This window comes from Poecilia formosa, unplaced genomic scaffold, assembly GCF_000485575.1.
Source record: "Poecilia formosa unplaced genomic scaffold, Poecilia_formosa-5.1.2 Scaffold214, whole genome shotgun sequence".
NCBI lineage: Eukaryota > Metazoa > Chordata > Actinopteri > Cyprinodontiformes > Poeciliidae > Poecilia > Poecilia formosa.
Genome location: NW_006800153.1, coordinates 401,537 through 415,149, shown reverse-complemented (window position 1 = coordinate 415,149; position 13,613 = coordinate 401,537). Strand labels below are relative to the sequence as shown.

At 43.3% G+C, this 13,613-nt stretch overlaps 2 protein-coding genes across 6 annotated transcripts in view; one reads left to right on the top strand and one right to left on the bottom strand.

The window, feature by feature from the left end:
• peli3 (pellino E3 ubiquitin protein ligase family member 3) overlaps positions 1 to 13,613 on the bottom strand; it is a 33,066-nt gene that overhangs the window by 10,428 nt on the left and 9,025 nt on the right. For 3 of the 5 annotated variants that reach the window (XM_016679532.1, XM_007567838.2, XM_016679530.1), the window contains exons 5-7: positions 11,835 to 12,059; positions 11,418 to 11,606; positions 9,604 to 10,424 (exon numbers count right to left, since the gene is read on the bottom strand). In XM_016679532.1, the coding sequence (XP_016535018.1) occupies positions 9,825 to 10,424; positions 11,418 to 11,606; positions 11,835 to 12,059 (1,014 nt within the window). In that variant the 3' untranslated portion in view covers positions 9,604 to 9,824. Of the gene's footprint in view, positions 1 to 9,603; positions 10,425 to 11,417; positions 11,607 to 11,834; positions 12,060 to 13,613 lie in introns of those variants that run through there. The other 2 variants (XM_016679529.1, XM_007567839.2) reach the window with 2 other exon arrangements.
• On the top strand, positions 453 to 8,232 carry rab1ba (zRAB1B, member RAS oncogene family a). Its single transcript, XM_007567840.2, has 6 exons — positions 453 to 751; positions 3,091 to 3,163; positions 3,278 to 3,373; positions 4,893 to 4,988; positions 5,106 to 5,237; positions 5,593 to 8,232. The coding sequence occupies exons 1-6, from the start codon at positions 738 to 740 to the stop codon at positions 5,785 to 5,787; spliced, it is 606 nt and encodes a 201-aa protein (XP_007567902.1). The 5' UTR covers positions 453 to 737; the 3' UTR covers positions 5,788 to 8,232.

Sequence of the window (13,613 nt, the reverse complement as noted above, 5' to 3'; positions counted from 1 at the left end):
AGGATGAAAGAGACCACCCACGGAGGGTGAGAAGGGAATTTTTTTTTTTTTATAAAATTATTATTTTATTTTATTGAGGAGAGCTGTCAGTCACCGTTTTGCAGATTTTATTTATTTCAAGATTTCTCCATGTATTTATAGCATTATTTATGTATTTTATGTATTAACTCCCACTCAGGTGGCCAAGTAACTGGTTGAAGAGAACAAACTCCGCCGACACGTCGCCGCTCTCCTTGTCGGCTGACTAATGGGGCAGACCCCGCGTCTTATGACGGCTAGAGATGAAAACTCACAGACTATATATTAGTCTGTGTGACAACCTGAAACCACCAACTTTATTCATATATTTTGTCGTTAATAATTGCGAAATGTGTTTTCTTTCCCTCTGTACTCAAAACGACTGTTTACCAGTGGCGCAGTCCATCTCGTAGTGACACATCACCTTTCGTCACTACCGCACCTGCGCAGTCATCCTTAAACCTTTACCAAGCAGCGAACACAGAAAGGCAGGAGAGAAAGAGGAAAATATAGCATTATACGTGACTGGAGTTGAATTATGTGTGCTTAAAAGAAAGATATTTGAAACAATTAAGGTAGGATACACAGAGGTCGGCAGTACAGACGGTTATAAATCTTCTAAGTGCCTCAGAATCGAGCCTACCGTCCAGTCATCTGTTCGGTTTGTCGTAGAGGGAAGGAAGAGTGTTCGCCCAAAGAGACGCAGCGCAAGTGAAACCATGAATCCCGAGTAGTAAGTTTTCTCTTTACCTTTCTCAGCTGTAAGACTGCTACTGCTTCTGTGTAATGTGCTTTACTGTGGAATATTCCGAACAATGATTGTTTAATGGTCCTGCCGGAAATCTGTCGGATAAACAGGAGCTAGCTGGTTCCCAGGAACAATGCGGAATGTGTCAGTAATCCTCCAAACGTCAGGTGACGACTTCTGTGCCGCTTTGTGTCGGTTCTGCTTCTGCTTCTAGCCGCTACGAAACAACCTACTGTGGGAGATGATCCAAGAAAAAGCGAATGTTTGGAGAGGACGCTGCCATTTTTACTTTTAGCAGATAGCAACTAAACAAGGATTGTCCGGTTCTGGCATTTAGGCAGAGGCTAAGATGAATCTGAAATAGACACACTTTCACTAATATTTAGTCCTTACGCAGGTTGCGACCAGGCCACACTTTCCTGAACCATCAACAGGCATCATTTCGGCCGGGTGTTTGGCTGAAATGGTGGGGATCTTTGAAATTGTTCTTTTTGCCTCCCATTGACCTGACTCTGAAGTATAGAGGAAACATTTTCAGCAGAAACTGCACTCCAGGGGTTTATTATATATAAATAAATAGGTTTCATACCTGCTTAAAGGTTGTTTTGAAAAGGTACTTTTACTCTGACAAACAAGCCTAATCAAAATGCATATTATGATTTATTAAATATGATTGAGTCTCTGTGTAATTCTAACATGATCAAGTTTAGAGATTATCCTGCATAATTTCAAACATGTATGTCTGATTCTTTGTCATACATTAATATGACAACACATGTATGTGTTGTCATATTAATGGTGTTGTGTCCACGATGAACAAATGGAACCTTTGTTTGGTTGAATTTAAAGGGTCAGTATTATGTATTCTCCAGGCACATAGTGCTATTTTCTAGCACAATCAACTGGTAACTGTTACCTTCAGATGAAATTGGATCTCTGTCTCTTTAAAAACTCCCGCTCTGTCTAAAATCTGCTTTCAGGAAGTCATCACAACATGGCTCCTCTATTAACCCTTTGACAACATTTTATCAGCCTTACACTAAGTTGCAACTCCTATACTGCGCTTAGCAGATGTGCAGTTGCACCATATGTTTGCTAATTGCTGCTGGCTAGTCTGAAGGAGCTAATGGGGAAGTCACAGGGAAGGGTTACTTTGTGAGACAGAAGTTCTGAAGTTTGTAAACTGGGCTTCCACCATTTTTGAAGGCGGGGCTAGGTCCACCCAAGTGTTTTGCACAGCTGAATGGTTACCATGGGGATTAAAGGATTACTCAAACACGTATGAAAGAGTGAAGGCAACACTCCAGGTATGTTTTTGACGAGGGAATAACATTATAACATCATGTAAAGCTCAGAAAAGTAAATTTTACTTAATACTGCCCCTTTAATTTTTCACAAGTTTTTGTCTATTCATGTTCTTATTTCTGTTAGTACTGAACTGTAACTGATGGAACTACCTGGGCAATGGCAAACCCCCTGATCTTACCTTTAGGTTTGTAGTAATAACAGCACCATCCTGTGAAAGAGATGCAACTGGAAACAAATCTTGAAGAGACAGAAAATAAAAGTTTCTTACCTGTGTGAAGTGGTTGGTGATGCACCACTTCACCAAGCGGTGAAGTAGCAGGGTGTAGAATCATGGGGTTGATTCGACACCCTGCTACCTTTCACAGTGTGTCTTGTGTGGCACTCAGTATACTGCCACCTTTGTATCTGTGGGAGTGTGTTGATAGGAAGCAGTCTGCGCTTTAAACTCCAAACTGGAATCAGAGGAAACACACCGAACCACACACTGCATACTGATCAGTGCGTGGCAGCAGCTCAGAGACCTGGAGGACTGGGGTGAACTGACTCTGTGTGGCTTGGAAAATGTCTTGAGACAATATTATTTGTTCTGAAGTGACGCCATGTAAATTAACTACATTTATTGTTTAATAGAAAACATCCATTAACACAGTGGATTGTCACCTAATCTACCACTATGCTGTAGTGTAGTCACTGAAGCTTTAAATTACATTAGAATAAGTCACAATGCATATTAAATGACCAATGTACTTGGTCATAATATTATGAGCAGTTCTGTCAGGTAAAAGCTGATAGAACTGCTCAAAAATCATGATCATGATTTCACTTTTAATTTTTCAGTCATCTTCATCAAACATTCTTAATTAGGTTCCATTTTGGGTCTTTCATATAGAAAAATAAATAAATGCAATTCATTCTGTTAAAATTTTTAATATGTATGTAAATTAATTTAAATTACATGCCAGCCCCTTATAAGAGCACAATTTCTAATTAAAATATTGATATGTTTTTCCTTTCAGTGACTATCTGTTCAAGCTGCTCCTCATCGGAGACTCTGGAGTGGGAAAATCCTGTCTTCTTCTGCGCTTTGCTGTAAGTAGTTCTCTGTACCAGCAGGCGGTTCCCTCCTCATCTTGCAGTCTTTTCTTCTTCTGTTGTCAGACGGAGCCTCTCCAGTTCTGCTTCTCTTTATTTCCTTTTATACAGGATGACACCTACACAGAGAGCTACATCAGCACCATCGGAGTGGACTTTAAGATCCGCACCATCGAGCTAGACAGCAAGACGATTAAACTGCAGATTGTGAGTTTATGCACACTAGTACTGGAACACCAGCTGTGCTGCCTCCGTAGAGGGCTTCATGGTTTCCATGGCTTTGTCCCCCCAAACAAATCTGATCTGTTCCACTTCTGGATGTGGAACTAAATGCTATGTGATAGTTTTCAAAGTGTCTTCGTCATTGACATGACACATCCTTCATAATTCTCCACCAGAAGAAGCCAGAAGAGGAAAATCCAGATGAAAACAATGAAACACAAATTGCAATTATGAAATACTGAAAGCAGTCTGAGTCAGTGAACGCATCACACCCCAACCCAACCACTCCTGGTCTGACTCCACAACCAAACAGACATCTCTACAGAAGCTGCAGTCTGTGCTCCACTGTTATTATTAGTTATTGTTATTACTGTTTCAGTGAGATACAACAGTGTCTTCAGTCAGAGGCTTCTTCTGATGTGCTGTAATACTGGCAACTTCTGGAGATGCTTCCTTGTACAGGAGAAGCCACCAGTATGTCATAAAGAACTTTGAATAATATGAGTTACAACAACATTTAATTTCCATTTAGTATCAATAAAATATTTTTGAATTTGGATTTACTTCAACTGAATGTGAGAACGCCTCATGTATGTGATCATCATTATGTTCTCAGTTCCTCTGAGACATAAGCAGCTCCTCTGGCTGTCAGCGACCTTCAGTTGCTTCCAGAGGTGAGAGAATAAGATACTGACAAGATTATTAAAATACTTTTCAGCTTGGTCTCTAACAACATTTCTGGTTTAACAGCAAACATTTTAGCGACTAAAAAGCCTGAAGACAAATGACACAACAGAGCTGCTAGTTAAACTGGGGACACACTAGTGAGTGATTCCCTGAGAGCTGGGTGAGGCAGCAGGTTTAGCTGCTCTGATGGGTCCAGCAGGTCCAGTCGTTTAGTCAGGACACAAACCAGTTGTTAGTGTGAACACCTAGTCTTTTACCTTAATTACCTAATTACCTTCCAATTAGCTTCAGCATGTTGGGGGTAGGGAGTGGGGGATGCCTATAGAAGAAGCTGCTAACCTACTGGAGCATCTCAGCTCCTGGAGTTTGCAGAAAGAAAACAGTGTGATATAAAAACACTTCAAATTTCCCTTATCTGGCTCTAACCAATCTAAGTCTAAATGAATTATTGTTAAAGGTGATTGCTGTTTATTTGTTAACCATAACTGGTTAGCAGCAGGGTGGGATGTGGCAGGACTAACCATGTTTCTGTTCCACTGGTTCTGCTGGTTTCATCCTGGCCTGCCTGGTGTCTGGTACCGAGACACAGTAGAGCCTTTAGGTCCTGGGTCTGTTTGCTGACTGCATGGACAGATTGTTAGCTTGTAGCCTGAAAATGCCATTGTTACTTATCTAACATCAGTGAATGTTTCTGGAGAAAATATTGAATGTTACACTGTTTTTGATTGGTCCACCATTACATTTTACTATGATATACAAAATCCACGTCATGATTGTATGCATTTTCTTACTCTTGTCTTCTCTCCTTGGTCATCAGTGGGACACTGCAGGTCAGGAGAGGTTTCGAACCATCACCTCTAGTTACTACCGTGGAGCCCATGGCATCATCGTGGTGTATGACGTGACTGACCAGGTGAGTGCAGGAACAGCCTGATGAATGACAGGGAGTTGGAGCGTAGCCAGGCTGTTTCAGTCGACCCTTCGATTTAACTGAAGCCTTTCAGTTAAATCCGTGCATCGCCTTTTTCAGGAGTCTTATAACAACATCAAGCAGTGGCTGCAGGAAATCGACCGCTATGCCAGTGAAAATGTGAACAAGCTTCTGGTGGGCAACAAGTGTGACCTCACCACTAAGAAAGTGGTGGACTACACAACAGCCAAGGTACGGCCTGTTTCTGATGGAAACTGTGGATGCAGCTGAATGGTTGATTGAGTTGGACAACAGGAAGTTGTATTATCTTCTCAGGAAATAAAGATGTAGGTTTTATAATTTATTACTGTGTTACGGCTTTGATGCACTGAACAGTGAAACTGGTCAGTGTGCTGGTGAAGCTGTCAGGTTTGGTATTGGCAGCAATATGCTTTAAAGTGTTATTGGGTCTGAATGTAAATCTGTGAGTGCGTAAACCCAGCTGCTGTCGCAGCTCCTACTCTCTGTCTGAAGGGGGCGCTGTCTGCACCGGTCCCCTTTATGTTTTGGGTTGAATGTTTCACCTTCTTCTTCCTCTTCCTGGCAGGAGTTTGCCGACTCTCTGGCCATCCCCTTCCTGGAGACGAGTGCCAAGAACGCCACCAACGTAGAGCAGGCTTTCATGACCATGGCAGCTGAGATCAAGAAGCGCATGGGGCCAGGGGCCACGGCCAGCGGCGACAAGCCCAACCTAAAGATTGACAGCACCCCAGTGAGGCAGTCTGGAGGTGGCTGCTGTTAAGGGACCCATGCCCTCGCACCCTTAAACCCCACATCTCTTGTGAATCCCTCTTTCATGTTCGTTCTTCCCTTTCCCTCACCTTCACCATTTCATCACTTTAACCCCCCTGACCTCTGCCACTCCGTCCCCAGCCTGCCTTCTTAGCCCCGCCTTCCGTTTAGCACCCTTGGGCATCAGAGAGGGTTGAAAGGTCAGGTAATGACCCCTCTGGGTGCTGATCTGATGGAAGCACGGTGGAAGGTTCCAGAGGCAGTGACGCGTTCTGCTCAGAGGACAGAGGATTGTTACAGGGAAGGCTGGTTCACTGAGAGACTTCACCTGTTCCTGCTCACACACTATTGTCCAGTTAGAGTTAAAAAGACTGAAGTCAAGTTTCTTCGCCCCCCTCACCTTCATCCCCACCCGGTTTGGTCCTGGGAGGATTTCCCCTTCTGCTGTTGCTCTCAGACTGTAATCATCACACAAGTTCCCCGTTAAGGCTCCAGATGGCGCTCTCTCAGGCAGCCTCTTCCATCCGTCCGCTTTGTTAGCTTCCTTGTAACCTGCCGTACAAACATTCATTTCCAACATTTGGGGCCTTAAATGTTTGCTGACATCTCAACTCATGTCTTAGCTACATGCTAACATCCCCCCTCTGTCTGTGTACTGACAGAGGAGTACACACACAGATCCAGGTGGTCCACCTGGAGAGTAGGGGTCAGCTGGGGTAAAACCCTGACCTTCAGTGTTCAGAGCACACCTCTCAACTGGGCCTGGGTGGATAAGGATGGTGCCATCCACCCTCATCCGCCCAGGCCCTGTGGAGACTGGAATCTATGGCATTAGCTTTCCCTTGATGACTGAACATCGAGACACTAAGTGTTTCTGTCAGCAGGTGGCGTTATTCCTTACAGATTATAGCATTAGAAGAAGGGGAAGCCTTTCATCAGCTTCATTATTGTTGAGGTTTTATTGATATCGGCCCAGTAAGATTTCTGGATAACACGTGAAGCTACAGATGTGTCTGCGATGCTGTTGCTGAGATGACCTCTCCGACTCAGTTGTTTGGGTCACAGCTGTTGAACCCATAGTCCCTCATCAAATGACCTGTGATCGTTTTGAGTAAACAGCATCATAACTATTCACGCTCATTCACAGTTCAGTCATGTTGGGCAGTCAGACCTTCCTATTTAACTTCCAGCTGCCCACCTTTTGCTGGTTAATATTAGGTGTGTCACACTTTTATCTAATCTTGTTAGATGATGATAATTATCTGGAGGTGATCCAGTTGGGGTCAGAAGTTTTTTCAGTCTGTTGTAGGAAGGTTTGACAGCAAGGCCTGAGAACCTGGGAGGAGTCTGAATGGACCGGAGGACATTCCAACTGGACTCACCAGTTCTCACTCTCATGTTAATATTGTAGCATCAGAGGGTTAGGAGTCTGTTTCCAAGCCCAGAGCTCTGAGCGATGTTAGAACTGATAGCCATGTCTTAGTGGACTTTAGGGGAACCAGAAGGGGGGGAACCAACGTCCCTCTGCAATAAGTGAACTGTCTTCTAGCAGCACTGAGTCTCCTGCTGTAAACTAGAACTGGAAGTTTTCTGCCGTCGTCCTCCAGAGCTCCTATCTCCTTCTCTTAGTGGTTGTGATGCTGTTCGCTTCATCCTTGGCAACTTCCTCTGGAGTTTCAGGGACTGACTGGTCTTGGCTTGCTGACCGGATATGAACTCCCTGATTTTCCCTTCCCTTCCGTCCCACAGCTGGCGCTCCCCAGAAACACCTGGACGTATTAGACCCCTAGTGGTCAAAGGCACCAACTGACCTGGTTCAGCGCTGTTGCTGGCCGCCTGTCATCACTCTGGGGTGGGGTTTCTGTCAGGTTGAATCTGATGTTGAATAAAGCTTGAGCAGTCGGTGGGTACCCCTCCCCGTCACAGCATCACGCCGTTCTCACATGTAGATGCACAACTAGAAATCATGAATAAAACTTTGTCTAACTCTCACACATGTAAGTTTGGGCTTTGATTACATGTCTTTATATTTTCAGCCAGTCTTTGTATTCTAGGCTGCTGGTTTTGGTGTATTCATTGAATCCTATACTGTTTACTGAATGGAGGTAGGGGGTGGGGGTGCTGATCAGGTGGGGTTTAATAGAAAGGGTGGGGGGGGTTTGCTCATGAATGTGGTCTGCATTTACTTTTTTTTTTTTTACTTTTCACTTTGGATTGTTTTGGTTAAGGGGGTATTCTGTGTCGTTTGCACAATTCTTTATTGCTTTTTAATAGTTAAATGCAGCAAAGGCACTCATTAGACGGTGTTGGTTAAAAAACACCAGGTAATAGCTGTTGTCACTTTTTTGTCTTGTTTGGCTTGTCCCCTTTGGTTTTGTCTTACTGCAGAGTTTGATCATGTTTCTTTCTGTACATATTAAAAAGATGTATGTAATAAAATTCTGAAAAACAATGATTGGAAACCCAGTCTGAACTCTCTCCTAACGCTGTCTGTGGATCACAGCAGGGTCCCTGTCACTGATGACCTTGCTTTGTTCTGCCTGGAGTCGCTCACCTGTGTGCAGGAAGCGTCTCCTCAGTGAATCACTGCTGACACGGCAAATAAAACCCACATGACATTTCATAATCGCTTTTGCTCCCACTGCTGGCAGGACTGTCATCCAGATCCAGACTTCATGGCACACACACAGCCTTGAAAAGCCGATTCCCTTGAGATGTATGGAAGGGCATAAGTTGGAGCAACATCAAGCTTTAAGAGTCGTGTGCGTTCGCTCTCCACCTGCAGGAGGTCTAGGGGGGCTGCAGGTGACCTTCAGTTATTTTTAGTAACAGGATAACATGCTGTCTGCACAGCTGGTATTATGGGGAGCCGATTGTAAAATTACAAACCAAAAAAACTAACAGCAATATGTTGGTTTATTCAGCCTGTGTTGATTTAATGTGTGTGTGTGTGTGTGTGTGTGTAAACCCAGCTGCAGCCGCAGCACCTGGTGTAACCTGCTGTCAGTCTGAAGGGGGCGCTGTCTGCACCCGTTCCCTTTATGTTTCATCAGGAGAAAAAACTCATTTTTCAGTTATTTTTTGACCGTGCTATTAATACATTTATAAATTTGTCATAAATGTATTAATAGCTCCAAATAATTGACTCACTAGCTTAATATTTAGCTCCAAGATTATTATTTTCTAAGCCAAACATTTAATTTATAAACTAAATATTTAATTTGCTAACCCAAAAATTAGGTTGCAAATTAAATATTTAACTGACTCAAAAAAAAATTAATTAGGGTTCATTTGAAAAATGAATATACTTTTTTTTCTCTTATTATGACAGGTTAAATAAACCAAAATATTGCTGTTAATTTTTGACTATGTAACTTGACAACAGGTACTCCATAAGGCAGGGCTCAAAGACACAGAAATCTGAACTGTTTACAAAGTGAGATTTACCATAATTCATTTCTGAATGCTGTTGGTCAGGGAATATCTAAACCCAACAGAGTCGCATTCCTGACTGAAACAGCAACCATTGAAATGGAAGCAACAGAGTGCCAGTGTGGCATTTTCTGGAAAACAAAATAAAATCAAAACAACAGAAATGTGTATTTTGTCACATAAGGTGGGGCTGTTCCTGTATGCTGAGTCCTGTTGCACCATAACTGTACTATGTTCCCAAATCTTTCTGAAGCCCCTTCAGGTTTGACATTCTGTCATCTGTATTCCTTCATACATCCCACAGCTCAACCAGGTTACTTCATCCAGGCAGTCTGCCTCAGTGGACCCACTGACTCAAGGGTAGCACAGAGCAAATGATATTAAAAGACCATGATTCAATTCAACACTATTTATTTACATTTTCTCCAGACAGCTCTTCCATTCAAAGCCTTGGCATCTACTATTGCTTTTAGTTTTATCACGGAACTCCTTCCGTGATCTTCCTGTACATCAGCGCATTCACATTTTTGCTCGAGAACACAGTCCTTAGTCACCAGTCATTCACTGAAGTCCTTCATCCTGGGAGAGGCTCCTGTGTGTGTGTGTGTGTGAGCCTCAGTCGACGGGCCCCTGGAAGATGAGTTTGACGTGGCCCTGCTCCCCCGTCAGCCAAGTACCGCAGAAGGGACAGGCAGCGTGGAAGGCATGCGTGCCGTGGGGCAGTGGGATCTGGCTCCATCCCACCACTGTCTTTTCAGAGCACACATGGCCACAGGGACAGAAGGCATGTGTGGGGGGGCCGGCGTCCAAGTACAATCCGCCCTCACAGCCTAACCACAAAGGCACATAGGGGCCCACCCTCCTGCACATCGGGCACTCTCTCTCACCAGTGCCGGCTGGTGCTGTGCCCCCCGGACTGGTGGGCCCTTTCTCCTTGCGATAGCCCCAGTTGTGGTATCCGTGCACGTGGCCACAGTTGACATAGACCCAGGGCTGCTTCTTGTCAACAATCTCGCGCTGGGCCAGGCTGGGGAAGGCCAGGGTGTTGAAGCCAACAGGGCACTGGGGCCGAGCGGCGTTCAGCTCCTGCCGAAGGGACTCCAGCTGCTTGAGGGTGGGAATGTGGCGCAGTCCGGCAGGAGTCCGCCAAAGCAGGGTGGCCCCACACAGGTCGATGAGAGAACCGTCCTGGAGAGTGTTTGACTCGTTTTCAACCTGAAACAAGACCAGAGGAAGACCAAAAGGTAGAAAAACATTGTTAGAAAAGAGCATCACTGTCTGATTTCCTGTTCCAACACCAATAATCTTCTTAATCTTTTCTCTGCATCGTCCTAAAGGTCTTTAGAACAGATGGTTTGTTCTGCTGTAGGGGAATTTCCAACTCAGTTTAGATGCATCTTTTTAAGGTTTGCATTATAAACTACAGTTTTGGTCACAGTTATCCATAACTCTGGTAGGTTTAAAGTAATCTTTAATTTGATCAATATGTTGGTTTTAACTCAGTATTAATGTTTTGCAGAAGTTGAGGGCAGTAAAGATTAGGGTGATAGCACAGAGGCTTTCCAACAGCTTGGAGCTAATCACCAAGAATAAATAATTGAAAACATAAAAGAAGGGTTTGATAACTGTAAAGTCAGTAAATAATTGAATAAATGTGAATAGAAACTCCACGGGGGTCACCAGAACCCCGTGGAGTTATTATTAAAAATGGATCCTCTCCTTCAATTGTGTCATTTCTTTTCCTGATCAGAATCAAACTTCTTGGTTGAATAAAAATAATTATAAATCTAAACCCAACATGAACAACAAAGTTTCTTATGGTGGCTTTTCAGTCCATGTTGGTTCCTGGTTCTTCACTCTGAGGAAAACTGAACTCTTGTTTCCAGCTTCAGCCAGCGTCTGAAGAAGCTCAAGGTTTTCTTCAGACCTCGGGCTTCGTTGAACATTTCACAGCAACACATGCTCACCTTTGACCTCTGACTCAAAACACAACGGGTTCCTCCATTTAACTCACATCTAACTCAGCGTATGCAAACATCTGAGTTTAAAGAAACTAATAACATATTTTGTGGTAAATGAAAATAAATGTAATAACTGAAATTCCAATCTGAGATCATTTCAGCAACTGAGAAAAACTGTTCTTATGAAGTGTATCTGGTTTTGCATGCACAGTTAATCAGAGGTAGTGGTTTGTATTGTTCATCTCACCAGTTTCCCCCTCTGCTGGGCTGAGCGGGTCTCCCTCAGGGCGAACACGTTGCCACACACTGAGATCTCCCTCCACACACCCGGAGCAGGTTCAGATACAAACTCTCCGGCCGGATGCATCACCAGAACCCCGTTGGTGGTGAGGCCGTCCATCAGGCCGTCTGAGGTCCTCCATTTGGCAGCCCGTTCCTGACATTTAACACACGCACACACACAGACTGTTGGGATATAGCTAAAACTGCAAATGTTACTATTCTCTTTCTAAACTGAACATAATTTACACTTTGGCAATGGACAGAAATATTCAAACATCTAAAAATAAACCTAATAGAAAGAGAAAGTGTGTTACAATTTTAAAAAAATCTCTGAAAATGACTCTTTGACTTCTGCTTTACCAGGAGGAAGGCAGAAACTGACCCCTAGGAAGATGTTTTTGGAGGAGTCGAACCCAGCAGCGTAGATGCGGGCTGTGTAGGGAGCACTGCGTTCACACATGATGCGACAGGCGTAGCGAGAGATGGTGCTTTGGGCCGACTGGCCTCCTCCACCACCCTCCCCCGTTGCCCCTCCACCGTGACCGCTGCTGCTGCCTGCCGTGTCCGTGACCACAAAGTCAATCATGCTCTCTGTAGATCTGCCGATCTGAGGGCAGCCAGACAGAGGTCATTGTCATCACAGAGACAAATTCATCATGACTGAAACATGAAGCAGCAGCAGGGGAAGAATGTGTTTGAGAGCCGCTATGGAGGAGCCGGACCTGGTGGCCGGCTTCGCCCAGGCAGCCCACTATGCCTACATCACTGTTTCTGTTTTTATTTTACAACTTTATTGATTAGATGCAAAAAGTACTCAGAACTAGTTGTCTAAATAATCGTTATTTTGACATAACTGATGCTAAAAATTTAATTCAAAAATACCCATTTGTGTGAAAATCATCATAAATTGCCCAGTCACTGCAAAAACACAAAGTCTGACCCAGTATTTTTATCTAGTTTCTACCACAAATATCTTAGAACAAATGAAATAAGATGAACTTTTCATCAAGAACTTGGAGCTTGGTTAAGTCAATAATTCCTTAATATTGATGAAAAATTTGTAGCTCCATTCGCAGATTATTTCACTTATAAGAAGACATTTTTTTCATGTTATAGGTAGAATAAAGTGAAATAAGCGACGTGGCAACCCACCTGACCTGCTGGTGTTGGTCAGATGTGGCTATAGTCCAGTAGCTTGCCATCATCAGTGAGTGAATGAGTCTTTTGAGATTTCAGTTGGAGATATAAAGAGCTTTATAATTGAAACTGAATATTATTATAAACTGCCAATGGAACTAGAACATTTTTAATCATTATTAAGGAATTACTGACTTAAACAAGCTCTTATTTCTTGCTGAAAAGTTACTTGTAGTAACTTAGTTAGTAGTTAGTTTGTTTTATTTCAAGTGTAATAAAACAAAACTTCTAGTGAAGTTAGAAACTAGACGTAAAATACCTGGTAGGATTTTGTGTTTTTGCAGTGTTCACATTGACCTAAGCTGTGCTGAAAAACATTCAGTCTCTTCCATCCTGCTTTACAGGCACAAAGCTCTGATTGTTCTGTTTTACTCTGGAACCAGTTAAGTTGTTTTTTGTAACGGGGTCGAGGTTAATGTGGTCAGTAATAATAACACAGGTAAACTTCAACAAAGGTGTGGCCAGACTGAAGCTGACAAACAGAGCAGAAAGAGGAGCGAATCCATAGCAACCAATCCTGTAAAATGACCAGAAAGTCAGATCCTTTACAACGCAGCTTCTGATTACACCCAGACACGAGAAGAAAAAAAAAGCTTTTATGTGCCACAGATCCACGTTTGTTTTGATACACAATTTATTTTAATACAGAATGACTCTTTGTTTGGAGCTGTACGGCGGTGCAGTTGGTATCTGCTGGAAGGTTCTGGGTTCCAGTCTTTCTGCAGGTTTGCGGGTTCTCTCTGGGTACTCTGACTTCCTCCCACTGTCCTAAAACGTAACTGTTTAACACACACACGACCCCTCACATCTTTTAAGCATGTACAAGTGTGTCTAACACAATTAGTTCTGATTTTAATTCTGTTTTCTGAATAGAAACGCTACACCTGGTTAACCTGTCTTAGGATTTTTTTAAAGAAGTTTTCAGGTTTGTGTGGAGGAAGGGAGGGGCGTGTGTGTGTGTGTG